The 22,700-nt window shown below is 45.5% G+C and overlaps 1 protein-coding gene across 3 annotated transcripts in view; it reads right to left on the bottom strand.

Moving 5' to 3' along the window:
- Positions 1-12,508, bottom strand: part of SH3D19 (SH3 domain containing 19) — a 117,334-nt gene extending 104,826 nt beyond the window's left edge. For all 3 annotated transcript variants that reach the window (XR_006390745.1, XM_044300357.1, XM_044300359.1), the window contains exon 1: positions 11,993-12,508. Coding sequence is in view for 2 of the 3 variants with exons in the window: in XM_044300357.1 (XP_044156292.1) it covers positions 11,993-12,086 (94 nt within the window). In the remaining variant the exon portion in view is untranslated. The remainder of the gene's footprint in view (positions 1-11,992) is intronic.
- Between the last annotated feature and the right edge of the window lie 10,192 nt (positions 12,509-22,700).

The following is a 22,700-nucleotide window of genomic DNA, read 5'->3' as shown; positions in this document are numbered from 1 at the left end:
CAACCGGGTCCCTTGCTGGAATCACTCTCCGAGTGTTGAGAGAGATTGTGCGGTCTAGACTACAGAAACGCACGGCATTAATACTGCGTGCCTCTGCCTGACCTTACTGCTACAGAATCAGGGCACATGCACACGAACGTATTTTCTTTCCGCTTCCGTTTCCTTCTCTTTTTTTTTGGCGGACTGTATGCGGAACTATTCCCTTGAATGGGTTCGCAAAAACAGCGGAAGGTACTCAGTGTGCATTCCGTTTCCGTATTTCCGTTCCGCAAAAAAGTAGTGCATGTCCTATTCTTGTCCGCAAATCATGGTCCGAGGCCCCTTTCAAGTCAATGGGTCCTCAAAGAATACAGACGACATTCATGTGCATTCCGTTTTTTGTGGAACGGAACATCTGGCCCCTAATAGAACAGTACTATCCTTGTCCGTTATGCGGACAATAATAGGACATATTCTATCTTTGAACGGAATGGAAAAACGGAAATGGAATGCATACAGAGTACATTCCTTTTTTTGCGGATCCATTGAAATGAATGGTTCCATATATGGTACGCAGAAAACAGAACGCAAACGGAATTTTTTTTTATAATGTTCGTTTGCAAGAGGCAAGTAACATCCAATTGCAATGGGAAACAAAACAAACAGAAAACAAGCAAGAACTGTCAAATTGTCTAAAATACAAAAAGACAAGATCCTACTTTTAAGTGCTTACAATCTAAGGCTTCACGCACACAGCCATTGTGAAAACAGGTAATTGATCCTTGGTAAATTATTACCAAATAGCCCTGTTAAAATATAGCAGACGACCTTGTAGACTACATAAACATAATAATAATGCTTGGTTATTGCAGTGCTGCTCCCATTCTAGAGAACTAGACACTGTATGGAGCTGCGGAGTTCAGGTGCCTGATCGGAGGGGGTGTAGGACCCCTGCCAATATGATATAATAACCCATCCTAAGAACAGGTCATCAGTAGCTTAGTTCTGAGGGGGGGGGGGAGGTTGGGTAAAATTTTCCATAAGGCTAGGTTTTTCAGCCTTTTTTTTTAGGGTTTTTGGTGAGTTTTTTTTAGGCAAAAAAAAAAAAAAAGCCAGCTCCAGATGTATAGAAGTCGATGTGAAATATTTAAAGGGAACCTGTCACCTGGATTTTGGGTCATAGAGCTGAGGACATGGGTTGCTAGATGGTCGCTAGAACATCCGCAATATCCAGTCCCCATAGCTCTGTGTGCTTTTATTGTGTATAAAACCCGATTTGATACATATGCAAATTAACCTGAGATGAGCCAGAGCTTGAAAATATGACTCTTCTCTGGTCACACAAGTAAGATATGACTCTTATGTTAATTTGCATATGTATCAAATCGTTGTTTTTTTTTTACACAATAAACGCACACAGAGCTATGGGGACTGGGTATTGCGGATGTGCTAGCGGCCATCTATCAACCCATGTCCTCAGCTCTATACCCAAAATCCCGGTCACAGGTTCCCTTTAATGAATGACAAACAAGATTTTTTGTGGCATAATTATTTATACCCTAGCAGAGCGTCTTGTTGGGTCGATGATGTTTTCAAGTTTGTTTTTTAATTAAAACATGCTTTTGGTCTGAGGTTACTTCCCTTATTGTCCTGCTTGAAAAAAACAAAACCACATACATTGTGTGTTTAATGGTGGTATTGCATTACCTTTTTGTAACCATGCATTTTCCCCTTACAGCTCTAAAGAGGACAGAGCAGTACAGGGAGGTACATACATTCTTATAAAAACTGCATGGCATCCATAAAATGAAAAACAAAATCCATATAATTTTTTTTTTTATAAAAAAAATAAATAAAAAAAATGCATCCTTAGGCCTCATGCACATGAACGTATTTTCATTCCGTGTCCGTTCCATTTTTTTGCGGACCGTATACGGAACCATTCAATGGGTCCGCAAAAAAAACCTGAAGTTACTCAATGTGCATTCCATTTCTGTATTTCCGTTCCGCAAAAAAAATTGAACATGTCCTATTATTGTGCGCATTACGGACACGGGTAGGACTGTTCTATTAGGGGCCAGCTGTTCCGTTCTGCAAAATACGGAATGCACATAGACGTCATCCGTATTTTTTGCAGATCTGCAAAATACATACAGTCGTGTGCATGAGGCCTTAGGCTACCTGCACACATTGCGAAGTACGCACATTAATACACTACCAGCAAAGTGTATGATATTGGACAAATCTTATGTACACTTTGCTTTTTACTGTACAGAAAATGACTTGCTGTGTGGAATTTGAAATCTGCAGCATATTTTTTAAACTGTTGGTTTGAACATTTTTTTGTGCAAACCCTCTGCAATCCAAGGGCGAGATCTGCGGCAAAACCACATCAAATCTGCAACATACAGTGCCTTGCAAAAGTATTTACACCCCCCTCCCCCCGACTTTTTTAATGTTTTGGTGCCTTACAACCTGGAATTAACATGGATTGTTTGAGGATTTGCATCATTTAATTTACAGAACATGCCCACAACTTTGAAGATATTTCATTTATTTATTTATTGTGAAGTAAACAACAAATGGGACAAAATACCAGAAAAAGTCAATGTGCATAACTATTCACCCCCATAAAGTCAATACTTTGTAAAGTCACCTTTTGCAGCAATCACAGCTCCAAGGCGATTTGGATAAGTCTCTATGAGCTTGCCACATCTTACCACTGGGATTTTTGCCCATTCCTCCTTGCAAAACTGCTCCAGCTCCTTCAAGTTGGATGGTTTGTGCTTGTGCCAGCAATCTTTAAGTCTGCCCACAGATTTTCTATTGGATTGAGATCTGGGCTTTGACTCGGCCATTCCAACACATTTACATGTTTCCCCTTAAACCAGTCAAGTGTTCGCATCGCTGCCGAAATCCCGCGCCTGCGCCGTTCACTTCTGTATTCGGCACAGGCGCAGTGAGGAAACCGGCATCAGGAGAGCAACCTTCACTCACTGCGCCTGCGCCGTATACAGAAGTGAATAGCGCAGGCGCGGGATTTCGGCAGCGATGCGGCGGACCGTGTCATCAATCAAGAGGAGCGGGGCGAGCAGAACAGGGGACCTGGGTGGGATAAAGGGTGAGTGAACTGAGCCTCTAGATGCTGATTTTACACCCACATAGCACCTAGAGGCTCATTAGCATATTATACAAGTGTGTTTTTTTTTTACCAAAACGGCTGCAGGGAGAAATGTAAAAAACACACTGTTATGTAGTGCTGACATTAGCACATTGCTAATGTCAGTCAGCTACATAACAGAATTTCTGGTGGTAGAAACCCTTTAATGCCCTCCTTGCCCGGTCCGTGAGTTTTGGTGGGCGGCCGTCTCTTGGCAGGTTTGCTGTTGTGCCATGTTCTTTCCATTTAGTTATGTTAGATTTGATGGTGCTCCTGGGGATCAAAGATTTTTAATTTTTTTATTTTTTTATAACCTAACCCTGACTTGTACTTCTCAACAACATTGTCCCTTACTTGTTTGGAGAGTTCCTTGGTCTTCATGACAGTGTTTGGTTAGTGATGCCTCTTGCTTAGGTGTTGCAGCCTCTGGGGTCTTGCAAAAAAGGTGTGTATATGTAATGACAGATCATGTGACACTTAGATTGCACATAGGTGGACATCATTTCACTAATTATGTGACTTCTGAAGGTAATTGGTTGCACCGGAGCTTTTTATGGGCTTCCTAACAAAGGGGGTGAATAGATACGCACATGACAATTTTTTGTTTTCTATTACTAATCAATAGTTTTTTTTATTTTTATTTATTTATATATTTTTCTCATTTCACTTCACCAACTTAGACTATTGTGTTCTGATCCATCACATAGAATTCAGATTAACAAAACATTGATCTTAAGGCTGTAATGTACCAAAATACGAAAAAAGTAAGAAAAAAAAAAAGCGGGGGGGGGGGGGAATACTTTTAACACATGTGGTTTTGAGTGTGGATTTGGAGTGGAAATGCACAAAAATCGGCACGCAATCTGTGCTGATCTTCGGTATGTAAAACTGGACCTGTGTGCAGGTAGCCTTAGGCTACTTTCACACTTGTGGCAGAGTGATCCGGCAAGCAGTTCCATCGCCGGAACTGCCTGCCAGATCCGGCAATCTGCATGCAAACAGAAAGCATTTGTAGACGGATCTGGATGCCGATCCGTCTCTCCGGATGTCATCCGGAGAAACGGATCTATTATTTATTTTTTAGGACGGATCCGGCGTTGCAGTATTTTTAATGCCGGATCCGTCACTAATACATTTCAATGTAAATTAATGCCGGCATTCTGGCAACTGATCCGGAATTTTGGACGGAGATAATACTGCAGCATGCCACGGTATTTCCTCCGTCCAAAACGCAGTTTAGTGACTGAACTGAAGACATCCTGAACGGATTTCTCTCCATTCAGAATGCATTAGAATAAAACTGATCAGTTTTTTTCCGGTATCGAGCCCCTATGATGAAACTCAATACCAGAAAAGAAAAACGCTAATGTGAAAGTACCCTTACCCTAACGCTGGGTTCACACCTGAGCGTTTTACAGCGCGTTCCTACGCGCTGTAAAACGCACAACAGGCAAGAACCAATGATTCCCTATGGGAAGGGTTCACACCTGGGCGTTTTACATTGCGTACGATCGCGCTGTAAAACGCCCGACGCTCAAACAAGTACAGGAGCTTTTTTTGGCGCGTTTGACGCGCGTTTGGGCCATAGACTCTTTGGGCAACACTGCTGTCAATCACCCAAACGCGCGTCAAACGCGCGTTTACCCTAACGCTGGGTTCACACCTGAGCGTTTTACAGCGCGTTCCTACGCGCTGTAAAACGCATAACAGGCAAGAACCAATGATTCCCTATGGGAATGGTTCTCATCTGGGCGTTTTACAGCGCGTACGATCGCGCTGTAAAACGCCCGACGCTCAAACAAGTGCTTGAGCTTTTTTTTGGGCGTTTGTCGCGCGTTCCCGCACATAGAAATTCGGGAACGCGCGACAATGTGTGAACGCCAGTCTCTGTATGCGCGATTGTAAACGCCCGTACAATCGCGCATACAGAGCGCTCGTTTCCGAACGCTCAGGTGTGAACCCAGCCTTAGTTCAGACCTGAGCGTTTTACAGCGCGTTCCAACGCGCTGTAAAACGCTCAACACGGAGAAGCCAATGCTTCCCTATGGGAATGGTTCTCACCTGGGCGTTTTACAGCGCGTACGATCGCGCTGTAAAATGCCCGACGCTCAAACAAGTACTTGAGCTTCTTTGGGGCGTTTTGACGCGCGTTTGTGGCCATAGGACACTGCAGTCAATGACACAAACGCGCGTCAAACGCGCGTTCACTATTACAAAAACCGCGCGTCAGAAACGCGCGTTTGGGAAACGCTCAGGTGTGAAAGCAGGGTTACCCTAACCCTGGTTTCACACCTAGGCGTTTCTCAAACGCGCGTTTCTATGCGCGTTTTTGTCGCGCATTTTTTTAATAGTGAACGCGCGTTTGACGCGCATTTGGGTGATTGACAGCAGTGTTGTCCAAAGAGTCTATGGCCCAAACGCGCGTCAAACGCGCCAAAAAAAGCTCCTGTACTTGTTTGAGCGTCGGGCGTTTTACAGCGCGATCGTACGCGCTGTAAAACGCCCAGCTGAGAACCATTCCCATAGGGAATCATTGGTTTCTCTGTGTTGAGCGTTTTACAGCGCGTAGGAACGCGCTGTAAAACGCTCAGGTCTGAACTAACCCTGGTTTCACACTTAGGCTGGGTTCACACCTGAGCGTTTTACAGCGCGTTCCTACGCGCTGTAAAACGCTCAACAAGGAGAAACCAATGATTCCCTATGGGAATGGTTCTCACCTGGGCGTTTTACAGCGCGTACGATCGCGCTGTAAAACGCCCGACGCATAATCAAGTACTTGAGCTTCTTTGGGGCGTTTTGACGCGCGTTTGTGGCCATAGGACACTGCAGTCAATCACACAAACGCGCGTCAAACGCGCGTTTACTATTACAAAAAACGCGCATAAAAACGCGCGACAAAAATGCACGTAAAACGCGCGTTTGAGAAACGCTCAGGTGTGAACCCAGCCTTAACCCTGGGTTCACACCTGAGCGTTTTACAGCGCGTTCAAACGCGCTGTAAAACGCTTAAGACATGAAAACCAATGCTTCCCTATGGGAAGGGTTCACACCTGGGCGTTTTACAGCGCGTACGAACGCGCTGTAAAACGCCCGACGCTCAAACAAGTACTTCAGCTTCTTTGGGGCGTTTTGACGCGCGTTTGTGGCCATAGGACACTGCAGTCAATGACACAAACGCGCGTCAAATGCGCGTTTACTATTACAAAAAACGCGCATAAAAACGCGCGACAAAAACGCGCGTAAAACGCGCGTTTGAGGAACGCTCAGGTGTGAACCCAGGGTAACCCTGGGTTCACACCTGAGCGTTGCGTTTTACGCGCGTTTTTGTCGCGCGTTTTTATGCAATAGTAAACGCGCGTTTGACGCGCGTTTGTGTCATTGACTGCAGTGTCCTATGGCCACAAACGCGCGTCAAAACGCCCCAAAGAAGCTCAAGTACTTGTTTGAGCGTCGGGCGTTTTACAGCGCGTTCGTACGCGCTGTAAAACGCCCAGGTGTGAACCATTCCCATAGGGAAGCATTGGATTTCATGTCTTGAGCGTTTTACAGCGCGTTTGAACGCGCTGTAAAACGCTCAGGTGTGAACCCAGGGTAAGCGTTTCTCAAACGCGCGTTTCTATGCGCGTTTTTGTCGCACATTTTTATGCGCGTTTTTTGTAATAGTAAACGTGCGTTTGACGCGCGTTTGGGTGATTGACAACAGTGTTGTCCAAAGAGTCTATGGCCCAAACGCGCGTCAAACGCGCCAAAAAAAGCTCCTGTACTTGTTTGAGCGTCGGGCGTTTTACAGCGCGTTCAAACGCGCTGTAAAACGCGAAAATGTGAACCAGCCCCATAGGGAAGCATTGGTTTTCATGTGTTGCGCGTTTTACAGCGCGTAGGAACGCGCTGTAAAACGCTCAAGTGTGAACTTAAGGTAAGGGTAAGTTCACACCTGAGCGTTTTACAGCGCGTTCAAACACGCTGTAAAACGCTCAACACATGAAAACCAATGCTTCCCTATGGGAATGGTTCTCACCTGGGCGTTTTACAGCGCGTACGATCGCGCTGTAAAACGCCTGACGCATAATCAAGTACTTGAGCTTCTTTGGGGCGTTTTGACGCGCGTTTGTGGCCATAGGACACTGCAGTCAAACTCGCGTTTACTATTACAAAAAACGCGCATAAAAACGCGCGACAAAAACGTGCGTAAAACGCGCGTTTGAGAAACGCTCAGGTGTAACCCTGGGTTCACACCTGAGCGTTTTACAGCGCATTCAAACGCGCTGTAAAACGCTCAAGACATGAAATCCAATGCTTCCCTATGGGAATGGTTCACACCTGGGCGTTTTACAGCGCGTACGAACGCGCTGTAAAACGCCCGACGCTCAAACAAGTACTTGAGCTTCTTTGGGGCGTTTTGACGCGCGTTTGTGGCCATAGGACACTGCAGTCAATGACACAAACGCTCGTCAAACGCGCGTTTACTATTACAAAAAACGCGCATAAAAACGCGCGACAAAAACGCGCGTTTGCGCAACGCTCAGGTGTGAACCCAGGGTGAAAGCAGGGTTACCCTGCTTTCACACCTGAGCGTTTCCCAAACGCGCGTCAGACGCGCGTTTCTGACGCGCGTTTTTTGTAATAGTAAACGCGCGTTTGACGCGTTTGTGTCATTGACTGCAGTGTCCTATGGCCACAAACGCGCGTCAAAACGCCCCAAAGAAGCTCAAGTACTTGTTTGAGCGTCGGGCGTTTTACAGCGCGATCGTACGCGCTGTAAAACGCCCAGGTGAGAACCATTCCCATAGGGAAGCATTGCTTTTCATGTGTTGAGCGTTTTACAGCGCGTTTGAACGCGCTGTAAAACGCTCAGGTGTGAACTTAGGGTTAGGGTATGGCCACAAGTTGAGGTTTCCTGATGTGGTTTTGGAAGCCAAAATCTGGAGTGGATCATAAAATGAAAAGCGTAAGGGACAGATACAACTTCTTATTTTAAGGTAACCTCTAATAAATGTAAAAATGATTTTTCCCGTATCACAGGTGTCTATAACCACTTCACAATCAGCATCTGCCAGCCAAATACAGAAGTTACTCCGTGTGCATTCCGTTTCTGTTTGTCCGCATGGCCGTTCCGCAAAAAAGTAGTGCATGTCCTATTATTGTCCGCAAATCACGGTCCACAAAAAATACGGAAAGCACATGAAACACATCCCTATTTCATTAGTTTTTTTCGGATCCATACTGTAAAAATGCTATGCCCAGCCCATATTGCTCATGTGTTTGGTGATTAATAAGTTACTGTTTATATATACGATCAGCAAAAAATGGATCAAGTACGGAAACCATTCAGATATGTTTTGTGCAATAACGGAAAAGAAGAGAACTTAAATCAGAGAAAAAGAAACCTCAGATACGGAACAACGGATCAGTGAAAAACGGACCGCAAAACAACACTGGTCGTGTGCATGAGCCCTAACTTTTATGAACAGGAGATGACCTGAGTGTACAAGGTGTAAAATAACCAGATGGATGATATTTCGGTTTTTGTTTCCGTTATTTTGGGTCCAAAACACTTCAGCACCACACCGCACAGATACAATTTAAGCCCCTTCCTGATATGTGCAACTGTCTAGTAATAGGCAGGCAACTTCCAGTACTCCAGCTGTTGTGAAACTACAACTCCCAGCATGCATACTTGGGCATAATGGGAATTGTAGTTTCACAACAGCTGAAGTGCCGAAAGCCAGCGTGGTAGGCCATACAATGGGACCTACCAAAGAATGTTGTAAGACTAAAGCCTCATTCACACGTCAGTGTTTGGTCAGTAATTTCCATCAGCGATTGTGAGCCAAAGGCCTCACGCAAACCGCAGATCCGCAAAAAATGGAAGCTGCCCGTGTTGCCTTCTGCAATTTGCAGAACGGAACGGGCGCCGGCAATATAAATGCCTATTCTTGTCCGCAAAGCGCGGCCAAGAATAGGACATGTTATATTTTTTTAGCGGGGCCACGGAACAGAGCCACGGATGCGGGCAGCACATGGAGTGTTGTCCGCATCTTTTGCGGCCCTATTGAAGTGAATGGGTCCGCATCTGAGCCGATGCGGACCCAAACAACGGTCGTGTGCATGAGGCCAAAGCCAGCTTTTGTGGGGTTTCGTCCCGTACTCAAGTTCCGCAAAAAGATAGGACATGTGCACACAACTGTAATTTTCATCTGTGCCTTACCCGCCTTTTTTTTTTTTTTCACAGATAGCACACTGAACCATTTATTTCTATGGCGCCAAGCCGACATCAGTATTTTTTGCAGATCCATGTGACCGTTAAGCAAATTATAGAATATGTCCTATTCTGGTCTATATTGTGGGCAAGCATAGCCATTTCTAATGATAGGAGTGAGAAGAAAGCGCAGCACACAAGGAAGACATCTGTATTTTGTAGATCCGTGGTGTGTGAACTGAAATACGAACATGGTTGTGTGCACGAGTCCATAAAAAACAAACAAACACCCACTAGCGGTTTCCAACCTACCTGCAGGCGAATACGCAATAGTGGTTCATCCAGAGTTTCATTAATTGGGCTGCCAGGAGCAGCAGGACAACAAACCTCAGCTATTCTTTTTAGGCTACTTTCGCACTCGTGTTTTGGCTTTCCGTGTGAGATCCGTTCAGGGCTCTTACAAGCGGTCCAAAATGGAGCAGTTTTGCCCTAATGCATTCTGAATGGATAAGGATCAGCTCAGAATGCATCAGTTTGCCTCCGTTCCGCCACCATTACGCCTGCAGCGTTTTGGTGTCCGCCTGACAATGCAGAGCCAAACGGATCCGTCCTGACAATGGGGGGGGGGGGGGGGGGGGTTACCTTTTTTCCCCCAGACCCTTAAAAAATAAAAAAAGTCTATGGCAAAACACCTTTTTGTATAATGAAACAATTTTTCCATATGCCAACTGTATCAATTTCTCAAAATCTCTGCTTGATGTAATATTTAGTACAAGGGGATGAAAATCTGCCCTGGTCCTGTGATGAACACATGGGTGCAGGACAAAACACAGCTCTGTTAGGGTAGGTTCCCACAGAGGATTTTGGGCACAGACTTCAGAGCGGATTCAATCCCCAAAAGCGGGTAAAATATGCGCTAAAACTGCCTCCCATTGCTTTCAAGGGAACGGAGCTTAGCCCCGCCCAGGCCATTGATACTAGTCGTGACGTAACTGGGCCAGCGGTAAACAGCGAGAAGGCTGCAACGCTGCTGCCTTCTCAAACAGCTGATCGGCCGGGGTCTCGGGTGTCGGACATGAACTTGCTGCATCATAGTCATTTTTTCTATGAATTCCTATCTGACCGTGGGTCTATTGTACTGTACTCACATGATGCACCGAGTTCGGTCCAGGAGATGTGGCAAACACGCGGGCCATGATTCCCTGGCGGCACGCGTTTGTGCGCATAAATCCTAATGCTAATGTTATAAGGCATGTACCCGTGTGACCATAACATGAAGTAAATAATGAATGTTCTAGCAGAGATCTTGAACACCAGCCAAAGGAATTTACATAAAAAGTATGCGGGAACTGCATAATTCTATAGTCCTCTATATCTTCTAGATAATAACATTTATGAAAACAAGATGAAAGTGGTTTTCTGGCACTTAGATAATGATGGCCTGTCCTCGGAATAGGGCATCAATCTCAGATTAGTGGGGGTCTAACACTGATCAGCTGTTTTCGGCAGCTGCCGGTAACTATACAGTGGATGGGACCGGAAACGCAAGGTTCTGTCCACTGTGTAGCGGCATTGCCGCTGGTACTGCAGCTCAGCTACCCCTATTCAAGTGAATAGGACCTGTGCTACAGTATGAGGGCTCATGCACACGGCTGTAGCCATATTGGCAAAATTTGCACTTTATTTTAAACAATTTTGTGTTTCACTAACATTTCACCTTTACATTGTTTGGAAAAAGATTTGTTACACAATACACATCTTAAAAATGTATTGTAATTTGTATACACACAGAAGAAAATAATATATTGCGATATATCGTTATATCGCATATGCTTCAAATTATATTGCGATACAGATTTTAGGCCATAGTGACAACTGATATAACAACAACGATTACAGCTTCCAGGTTGTCACCCATCTTTCCCAAATTCAGAAGAGGACGATACAAGAAGGTAATATTTCCAGGCACCCGATCTGATTTATTCTATTGTATTGCCCAATATGTCTACTATAAAGCAGGGGTGCACTACATTTTCTGGTGGGGGGGGGGGGTGGTGGCACATTACTGAACCAATGATGAGGGCCGAAAATAAAATTTAAAGGGCCATCAGCAACTGAAATATTGTATTTCTGGCATATTGTACATACAGTATACACCATTAATGTCTAGTTACACTGCCAGGACTCATACATGTTTGTTACCAGATGGCTGAGGGCCACACGGAATGGTATCAAGGGCCCTGGTATAAAGGATGTAGAACAGTCACCGATGTGATTCCGGGCTTCTTCATTGATCTATGTCTTCCTGCTTCTATAGCGGTGACATATTCTGCGGCGCTGTACATAAGTGTCCTATCCAATGGTGAGGCCTCCTCTGCAGCAATCTACAATGAAGGCTATTACCTCATCAGGCCTCGGCCTCCTGAAGGCCGGCTTTACAGACAGATCGTGGCTTTGTTCCTGGCACATAGATTATCTAAGTGAATATTCAGTGCACAGATTTGACACCCTGGCAGCTTTTGCCACCATATGCTGCAGCTCATCCATCACCATTAAGGAGATAATGCTCCCAGTGCCTGACCTGAGGATAGTCAGTGCAGGTCCCTGAGGATTACACCAGCATGCCCCCCATACACCCCCCTGCCCATGGTTACCTGCAGCCTGGGTCAGGTTGGACCTCCTGTGCCTCCTGTTGCCAGCACTGTCCCTCAGCTCCTCCTCCTCTTCCTCCAGCCAGGCTTCAGCCATCAGCAGACAGCACAGGGTAAAAGCATTGGAGGCTCAGAAAATGGCATTCCTTCTCCCCGGGGCTGTGAGGAGCCTTCCCTCGGATGAGGCCGAGCGGTGCTCAGTGTGTGCGGCAGCTCCCTACACGACGCTCAGCCGCATGCCCGCTGCCATTTCCATCCATTCACTAGACACAAAGATGCCAGTGTCAGCCTTGGTCGCCCGTGCACCTGATCCTCGATGACACATGCAGGCCAGCCTCTGCGCACAAACTTTGCCCTGTGTGAACATGCATGTAAAGGAGCCAGGGCTCCCAGGGGGGCGCAGGGCACTCCTCGGCTGCGGTGCAGGGGAAACTTCCACAGCACAGATGCTGCCGTCCCTGCCTTCTCCTCCTTCCTTGCACTTTCTAAATATTCCGGTGTCAACAGGAAATTGTTCTCCCGTCTCCCTGTGATAGTAAAACAAAAGGGAGAAAGGGAGGGAGGAAGGAGGAGGAGGTACCTGCAGCAGGGGCACAGCGAGAGCAATGACAGCTCCTCTCAGAAAGGGAGCCAAATGGAAGCCAGGACAGCTGTGTGGGGGCTCCTAATACTCACCCCTGTAGAATAGTGATGTATAGAGGGGCAGTATGTGAGATAATACCTCAGGACAGCTGTGTGGGGGCTCCAAATAGCTCACCCCTGTAGAATAGTGTAGGGGAGAAATACCAGTGATATATAGAGGAGCAGCATGTGAGAAAATACCTCAGGACAGCTGTGTGGGGGCTCCTAATATCTCACCCCTGTAGAATAGTGTAGAGGAGGGATGACAGTCATAATGTATAGAGGGGCAGTATGTGAGAAAATACCTCAGGACTCATATATGGGGGCTCCTAATATCTCACCCCTGTAGAGTGTATAGTGTAAGGGAGGGATGCCAGTGCTCATATAGAGGGGCAGTATGTGAGATAATACCTCAGGACAGCTGTGTGGGGGCTCCTAATATCTCACCCCTGTAGAATAGTGTAGAGAAGGGATGTCAGTGCTGATGTATAGAGGGGCAGTATGTGAGAAAATACCTCAGGACTTATTAGGGGGGCTCCTAATATCTCACCCCTGTAGAATATTGATGTATAGAGGGGCAGTATGTGAGAAAATACCTCAGGACATATATATGGGGGCTCCTAATATCTCACCCCTGTAGAATAGTGTAGAGTAGAAATACCAGTAATGTATAGAGGGGCAGTATGTGATAAAATACCTCAGGATTCATATATGGGGGCTCCTAATATCTCACCCCTGTAGAGTGTATAGTTTAAGGGAGGGATGCCAGTGCTCATATAGAGGGGCAGCATGTGAGATAATACCTCAGGACAGCTGTGTGGGGGCTCCTAATATCTCACCCCTGTAGAATAGTGTAGAGAAGGGATGTCAGTGCTGATGTATAGAGGGGCAGTATGTGAGAAAATACCTCAGGACTTATTAGGGGGGCTCCTAATATCTCACCCCTGTAGAATATTGATGTATAGAGGGGCAGTATGTGAGAAAATACCTCAGGACATATATATGGGGGCTCCTAATATCTCACCCCTGTAGAATAGTGTAGAGTAGAAATACCAGTAATGTATAGAGGGGCAGTATGTGATAAAATACCTCAGGACTCATATATGGGGGGCTTCTAATAGCTCACCCCTGTAGAATAGTGATGTATAGAGGGGCAGTATGTGGAAAAATACCTCAGGACTCATTAGGGGGAGGCTCCTAATATCTCACCCCTGTAAAATAGTGTAAGGGAGAAATACCAGTGATGTATAGAGGGGCAGTATGTGAGATAATACCTCAGGACAGCTGTGTGGGGGCTCCTAATATCTTACCCCTGTAGAATAGTGTAGAGGAGAGATGTCAGTCGTAAATGTATAGAGGGGCAGTATGTGGGAAAATACCCCAGGACATATATATGGGGCTCCTAAATAATCACCCCTGTAGAATAGTGTAGAGGGAGGAGGGATGCTAGTCCTAATGTATAGAGAGGCAGTATGTGGGAAAATACCACAGGACTCATATATGGGGGCTCCTAAATAATCACCCCTGTAGAATAGTGTAGAGGAGGGATGCCAGTGCTGATATAGAGGGGCGCCATGTGGGAAAATACCTCAGGATACATATATGGGGGCTCCTAATATCTCACCCCTGTAGAATAGTGATGTATAGAGGGGCAGTATGTGAGAAAATACCTCAGGACATATATATGGGGGCTTCTAATATCTCATCCCTGTAGAATAGTGTAGAGAAGGAATGTCAGTGCTGATGTATAGAGGGGCGCCATTTGGGAAAATACCTCAGGACTCCGTTATGGGGCTCCTAATATCTTACCCCTGTAGAATAGTGTAGAGGAGAAATACCAGTGATGTATAGAGGGGCGGTATGTGAGAAAATATCTCAGGACTCATATATGGGGGGCTTCTAATATCTCACCCCTGTAGAATAGTGATGTATAGAGGGGCAGTATGTGAGAAAATACCTCAGGACAGCTGTGTGGGGGCTCCTAATAGCTCACCCCTGTAGAATAGTGTAGAGAAGGGATGTCAGTGCTGATGTATAGAGGGGCAGTATGAGAGAAAATACCTCAGGACATATATATGGGGGCTCCTAAATAATCACCCCTGTAGAATAGTGTAGAGGAGGGATGTCAGTCCTAATGTATAGAGGGGCAGCATGTCAGATAATACCTCAGGACACATATATGGGGGCTCCTAATATCTCACCCCTGTAGAGTGTATAGTGTAAGGGAGAAATACCAGTGCTCATATAGAGGGGCGCCATGAGAGATAATACCTCAGGACACATATATGGGGGCTCCTAATATCTCACCCCTGTAGAATAGTGTAGGGGAGAAATACCAGTGCTGATGTATAGAGGGGCAGCATGTGAGATACCTCAGAATACATATATGGGGGCTTCTAAATAATCACCCTTATAGAATAGTGTAAGGGAGAAATACCAGTGCTCATATAGAGGGGCACCATGTGGGAAAATACCTCAGGACACATATATGGAGGGGGGCTCCTAATATCTCACCCCTATATAGTGTATAGTGTAAGGGAGGGATGCCAGTGCTCATATAGAGGGGCAGTATGTGAGATAATACCTCAGGACACATATACAGTGGATATAAAAAGTCTACACGCCCCTGTTAAAATGTCAGGTTTCTGTGATGTAAAAAAATGAGACAGAGATAAATCATTTCAGAACTTTTTCCACCTTTAATGTGACCTATAAAGTGTACAACTCAATTGAAAAACAAACTGAAATCTTTTAGGTAGAGGTTGCATAAGTGTGCACACCCTTAAACTAATACTTTGTTGAAGCACCTTTTGATTTTATTATCTCCTGTGCACAGCCCTCTTCAGATCACCCCACAGATTTTCAATCCGATTCAGGTCTGGGCTCTGACTGGGCCATTCCAAAACTTTAATCTCCTTCTGGTGAAGCCATTCCTTGGTTGATTTGGATATATACTTTGGGTCGTTGTCATGCTGAAAGATGAAGTTCTTCTTCATGTTCAGCTTTCTAGCCTGAAGGTTTTGTGGCAATATTGACTGGTATTTGGAACTGTTCATAATTCCCTCTACCTTAACTAAGGATCCAGTTCTAGCTGAAGAAAAACAGCCCCTTGGCATGATGCTGCCTCCACCATGCTTCATTCTGAACACAGCTACATCCCCAGTTATAAGAGGGAGTGCACACTTATGCAACCACATTCTTTTTTTATTTTATTTTTGTTTTCTTCCCTCCACCTAAAAGATTTCAGTTTGTTTTTCGATTGACTGGTACAGTTTATAGGTCACATTATGGCCTCATGCACACGACAGTTTATTTTCACGGTCCGCAAAAACGGGGTCCGTAGGTCCGTGATCCGTGACCGTTTTTTCGTCCGTGGGTCTTCCTTGATTTTTGGAGGATCCACGGACATGAAAAAAAGTCGTTTTGGTGTCCGCCTGGCCGTGCGGAGCCAAACGGATCTGTCCTGAATTACAATGCAAGTCAATGGGGACGGATCCGTTTGACGTTGACACAATATGGTGCCATTTCAAACGGATCCGTCCCCATTAACTTTCAATGTAAAGTCTGGAGTTCTTTTATACCATCGGATTGGAGTTTTCTCCAATCCGATGGTATATTTTAACTTGAAGCGTCCCCATCACCATGGGAACGCCTCTATGTTAGAATATACTGTCGGATATGAGCTACATCGTGAAACTCAGATCCGACAGTATATTCTAACACAGAATAGGTGGAGGTGGAGCTCCCGGCCAGACACAGACATCGCAGCAGCAAGCAGGTAACTATGAATCTTCTACTATTGTACTATTGCTAAGTAACCATGGCAACCAGGACTGCAGTAGCGTCCTGGTTGCCATGGTTACCGATCGGAGCCCCAGCAATTAAACTGGGACTCCGATCGGAACTCCGCTGCCACCAATGATCGGGGGGGGAGATGGGAGGCCGCACACTGGCCACCAATGTTGTTACTGCTATAGAGGGAGGGGGGCCGATGGGGGGCGCACACTGTGCCACCAACGATTTATTACAATAGAGGGAGGGAGGGGGGGCCCGATGGGGGGCGCACACTGTGCCACCAACGATTTATTACAATAGAGGGAGGAAGGGGGGGCCCGATGGGGGGCGCACACTGGCCACCAAGCTATTATTACAATAGAGGGAGGGAGGGGGGGGGGCCCACTGGCCACCAATGATATTCAAACTGGGGAGGGGGGGGTCTGCCCCCTGCTGCCTGGCAGTCCTGATCTCTTACAGGGGGATACGATAGTACAATTAACCCCTTCAGGTGCCGCACCTGAAGGGGTTAATTGTGCTGATCACGGCCCCCTGTAAGAGATCAGGGCTGCCAGGCAGCAGGGGGCAATCTTGTACACAGTTTGTAGTGTATTCTAACTAGAAGCGTCCCCATCACCATGGGAACGCCTCTGTGTTAGAATATACTGTCGGATATGAGTTTTCACAAAGTGAAAACTTAGATCTGAAAAAGCTTTTATGCAGACGGATCTTCGGATCCGTCTGTATGAAAGCAACCTACGGCCACGGACACGGATGCCAATCTTGTGTGCATCTGTGTTCTTTCACGGACCCATTGACTTGAATGGGTCCGTGAACCGTTGTCCGTCAAAAAAATAGGACAGGTCATATTTTTTTGACGGACAGGATACACGGATCACGGCCTCGGCTGCAAAACGGTGCATTTTCCGATTTTTCCACGGACCCATTGAAAGTCAATGGGTCCGCGGAAAAAAAACGGAAAACTGCACAACGGCCACTGATGCACACAACGGTCGTGTGCATGAGGCCTAAAGGTGGGAAAAGTTCTGAAATGATTTATCTTTGTCTCATTTTTTTACATCACAGAAACCTGACATTTTGACAGGGGTGTGTAGACTTTTTATATCCACTGTATATGGGGGCTCTTAAATAGTCACCCCTGTAGAGTGTATAGTTTAAAGGGTTTCTACCACCTCATTTTGACCGAATTAGCTTTCAGACACTAGCGATCTGCTAGTGTCTGATCTCCATAACCATGCAATTCTCAGACCTTTGTGTGAAGCCGTTTCATTAAAAAACGTACTTTTATTCCTATGCAAATGAGCCTCTAGGTGCTATTGGGGCGTCTTTTCAGCACCTAGAGGCTCCGTCTACTCACACTGTATGCCGCCCCGCTCGTCCGTCAAGCCCGCCCATCTCGTCTTGAATGCCTGCCTCCATCTCAGCCATCGGACGAATTCTCGTGCCTGCGCTGTTCACTTCGGCGCAGGCGCAGTGAGTGAATGATGCGATCCTGGTGCCGGATTCCTCACTGCGCCTGCGCCGACTACGTCACAGTGAGGAAGCCGGCATCACTGTGCCTGTGCCGAAGACAGAAGTGAACGGCGCAGGCGCGAGAATTTGTCCGATGGCTGAGATGGAGGCAGGCATTCAAGGACGAGCAGGCTTGACGGATGAGCGGGGCGGCATACAGTGTGAGTAGACCGAGCCTCTAGGTGCTGAAAAGACGCCCCCATAGCACCTAGAGGCTCATTTGCATAGGAATAAAAGTTAGTTTTTTAATGAAACGGCTTCACACAAAGGTCTGAGAATTGCATGGTTATGGAGATCAGACACTAGCAGATCGCTAGTGTCTGAAAGCTAATTCGGTCAAAATGAGGTGGTAGAAACCCTTTAAGGGAGAACTGGCAGTACTGATATAGAGGGGCAGTATGTGAGATAATACCTCAGGACACATATATGGGGGGCTCCTAAATAATCACCCTGTAGAGGCCACAGTGTAGGGGAGGAATACCAGTGCTGATATAGAGGGGCAGTATGTGAGATACCTCAGGACACATATATGAGGGCTCCTAAATAATCACCCCTGTAGAGGGCACAGTGTAGGGGAGGAATACTAGTGCTGATATAGAGGGGTAGTATGAGAGAAAGTACCTCAGGACACATATATGGGGGCTCCTAAATAATCACCCCTGTAGGATAGTGTAGGGGAGGAATACCAGTGCTGATATAGAGGGGCAGTATGAGGGAAAGTACCTCAGGACATATGGAGGCTCCTAAATAATCCCCCCTGTAGAGGGCACAGTGTAGGGGAGGAATACTAGTGCCACTGATTAGCATGCAGTAAATTGTTCAGTGTTTTAAAGGGGTTTCCCAATCTCTCTGTTCCCATGGAAAGATGGTACTAAGCGCAGGCCCAGGTTTCCGTCCTTAGAGTACGGCCACACGGCCATTTTAGAAGCGACATGTTTCCCGCACAAGTATCACAGGGCAGCCATAGAAATGAATAGGGCCACAGTGCCAACCCGCTCATCTGTTTCCGTGAGCCTGACCACCTGGGGCTAGCACTTAGTCCCATCTCGCTGTGGAAGTAAAGAGATGGGACAACTTTTTTAAATTTTCAAATTCTAAATTTATTCTGTGGATCTTCACTGTGGATTTCAATCTTTGCAATGAACAAAGTGAAATACACAGAAAATTCTGCGCTAAATCTAGAAGTCTGTGTGCGGTCTGCTTAAAAACTGGTCAGAACATGGACGAGCCCTAAGAGTTAGCTAACTGTGCTTGCAGTACATTTCCTGGCCACTACACAGTGTATGGCGCTGCACCAGAAAAGTGGCCTTAAAATGTTTACATTCGACAACCGTCACCCATGCCTTTTTTACACTACCCTTGGCAGTTTTTCAAAAGGGGCATAGCAGTGGCGGGAAGGACAGGGTCAGCCACCTCCACAAATTTATCTTTATTTTTGACAGTTTTCTGGCACAAATGAAGCCAGAAATGTACAGAACCTCAGGACTGCCATTGATTTCTGTTTAGGTGCACGGAATGCTGTAGGGTGCACCTAATATATGACGAGACCTGCACCTCGTCATCGGTTAGGCACATGATGATCTTCCAGCAGCGCAGGGGATATCAAGACCAGCGCAATCTTGTTAAATCTCATACATAGTGTACAGAGCTATACTACTTCTAGTGCACCACGGCTTGTTCTGTTTCTCTGTTAATCCTCCTAGAAATGTATAAATGAATTAATAACTCGGTGATAACCAATTGGGGGTGGAGATGTCCCTGTACAGTGGGGTGCTGTCCGATCATTGCTGACAGTGCCAGACTGTGCAGGAACAAGGGAAATGGAAACACCCAATTGTCAATTTGTGCATAAATATTAAGCAGGAGTAACAGAGGAACGGCCCAACACAGTTATGAGAAAAGACCTTCATGGGGAATGCAAGCATTCACTAAGACACCTAAGAGGTGATGACAAGTTGAGTAGTGCAGTCTAAGGCCTCTTTCACACGACAGTATGTCCATTTCAGTGTTTTGCGGTCCGTTTTTCACGGATCCGTTGTTCCGTTTTTTGCTTCCGTTGTGGTTCCGTTTCCGTTCCGTTGTTCCGTTCCGTTTTTCCGTATGGCAAATACAGTATACAGTAATTTCATATTAAAAATTGGGCTGGGCATAACATTTTCAATAGATGGTTCCGCAAAAAACGGAACGGATACGGAAGACATACGGATGCATTTCCGTATGCATTCCGTTTTTTTTGCGGACCCATAGACTTTAATGGAGCCACGGAACGTGATTTGCGGCCAAATATAGGACATGTTCTATCTTTAAACGGAACGGAAAAACGGAAATACGGAAACGGAATGCACACGGAGTACATTCCGTTTTTTTTGCGGAACCATTGAAATGAATGGTTCCGTATACGGACCGTATACGGACCGCAAAAAACGGCCCGCAAAACGGAAAAAAAAAACGGTCGTGTGAAAGAGGCCTAACTGGCCCATTCTGCTATGATTTGGCTCTTTGGTATGTTTCAGAGGTTACATGGTCTTTGGTAATATCAGAGCCGCCATTCACTGGCTATATCATACATTCTGGCATAGTGACCAGTGGAAACACCCCTGGGACATTGTTAAGGGTTCAATAGGGTGCCGGCTCCTAGGGTCCTTCTTTCTGGGTTCAGTTCTTTAAAAGGGACCAAGTAAGATTTGTGTTGTAAGGATAGAATATCATTGCTTTAGATTATCAGGTATTATAGATAACCAGTGTGATGACTGAGACCTGTGTCTGCAGTGCCTGTACAGCACTCGTACTCCCTCCAGCTCTTAAAGGGCTAGCACTCACCGTAATCTTTCCTAGTCAATGGCTTGTCACCTTGGTGTACTTAAGGCATCTCCCCTCTGTGGGAAGCTGCCAGTGCAATAGGTTTCAGTGCTCTGTCCTGTTACTCCTGTACTGACTTCTGCCTGGTCTCTGGATATTGACTTTTCACGACCTGATTTCCATACTGACCCTGAGGTGGCCACCCTGACCTGGGACTGTTTATCAGATTGCGTGTACCCTGCCTGCCCTGAACTCAGCGTTTCCCTGACTATGGTTTTGCCTAATCACTTGGTGCTTCGCACTGAAGTCTCTTGACCTCCATGGGTCAGCAGTCACTTGAACAGAGACTACTCTTAAGAGGCAGTAGTCTTGTAGTTCCCCTGCAGTGAAGTCCAGATCCCTGTACAGGGGTTAAAGGGTGAAGATCATGGGAGCCATTTAGACAACGCCCTTAGTAGCCCTAAGCCAAATTTGTTCAAGTGACACAATGGATCCACATCTGCCACGTAGCACTGGAACAAGCAGGTAAGTAATGATTCTTTAATTGTTTTATTACATTTCCCCACTTGGGCACTTTTCTTGTCCATGTTAGACAATCCCTTTAAATACTGTGGTCTTTAGCCACTTCTTTTTTTAATGATTTTGATTAAAAGTTAAGTTTTAATAGGACATTTTGTGACACACTATGTTTTTCCTGTGCTAATAAATTACATCTGTCTCATTGTGTCTCCTTACTACAGTTGAAAACGCTAAATGGTTCATCCATGAGATGTACTAAAAGATGACTGAACGTGAGATATTGTGCCACTCCGCCTCTTCCATTTAGATGGTAGGCTCCATCCTTTTGGCTGGTGTCACACTACATCTTTTTTTTTTTTTTAATGGCACTTTTTGTACTGTTTATTAGCAATTTCAATAGTTTTTTTTTTTCACTGAAAAACGGTGTATCCAGATGTTACATGTTGGGCAACATTAAAAGACAGGACAATTTTACCCTTTTTAATGGGAGGGTGAGATCTGCGGAAAATCCTTATTACAGCCGCACCAAAAGACACACAAAAAATGCACAAAAAGTATGATAAATAGTGCAGATTTATGTTTGTATTTTGTGCGGTTTTGGTGCAGATTTCTTGCTGATTTTCTGCACACAAATCTGCACCGTGTGCAGCCCCCCTTTAGCTGATTTCACATGAGTGTCAGGCCGCTTGCAAACAGTGCGGGTGATCGCACATAAGATCCGCATGAATTTCCGTGCACCTAAATCAGATATTTCTAGTTGTTGATTTTGGTGCGGATTCGATGCAGTTTTGCAGCAAATCTCATACTTCATTGGAAAAAGGGTGAAATCTGAAGCTAATACATTAACATAATTGACATGCTGCAGATTTGGAAATCCACACGGCAGCTCAGTTTCCACACAGAAACAATCTGCAAAGTTTACATGAGATTTATGTAATTTGAAGTAACTTTGCTGGTACTGTGCTACACTGCGTTTTTTTCTGTTAGGGAATCCACTCAGAAAAAACATGCATAATCCACAATGTGTGCAGGTGGCCTTATACAGTGAGTATGTAGCTGATGCCTATCCTACTCTGACTGCAGATCCTGACTAATTATACTTGGCATTTTACTTATTTATTTATTTTTCACTTATTGTTATTTGTAAAAATGTATATGAGAAAACAAGTTAATCATATGACAAAAAACATATGCACTTCCTATAAAAAGTAATGAATGTATAATGTGACAACCAACTACAAATAGATCCATGTCTGGCAAGAACTAAAAGTGGATCCATGACACATCAAATACACATAATAACCTGCTCATTCACTGTTTAATTACATGCTGTATTAACTGATTCCACAAGAAAGTCCTGTTCATTTCATGTCTAGCAAAAGTACTGGAGTTTATTCCACCGATATTCATATGTAAAGTAGATATCCTGATACCAGTCAGACAACTTTACTGGCTGGCAGTGCGC

The sequence above is a fragment of the Bufo gargarizans genome, chromosome 1, assembly GCF_014858855.1.
Source record: "Bufo gargarizans isolate SCDJY-AF-19 chromosome 1, ASM1485885v1, whole genome shotgun sequence".
In the NCBI taxonomy this organism is placed as follows: domain Eukaryota; kingdom Metazoa; phylum Chordata; class Amphibia; order Anura; family Bufonidae; genus Bufo; species Bufo gargarizans.
Note: the sequence above shows the minus strand (reverse complement) of the source record. Positions and strands in the feature narration are given on the sequence as shown.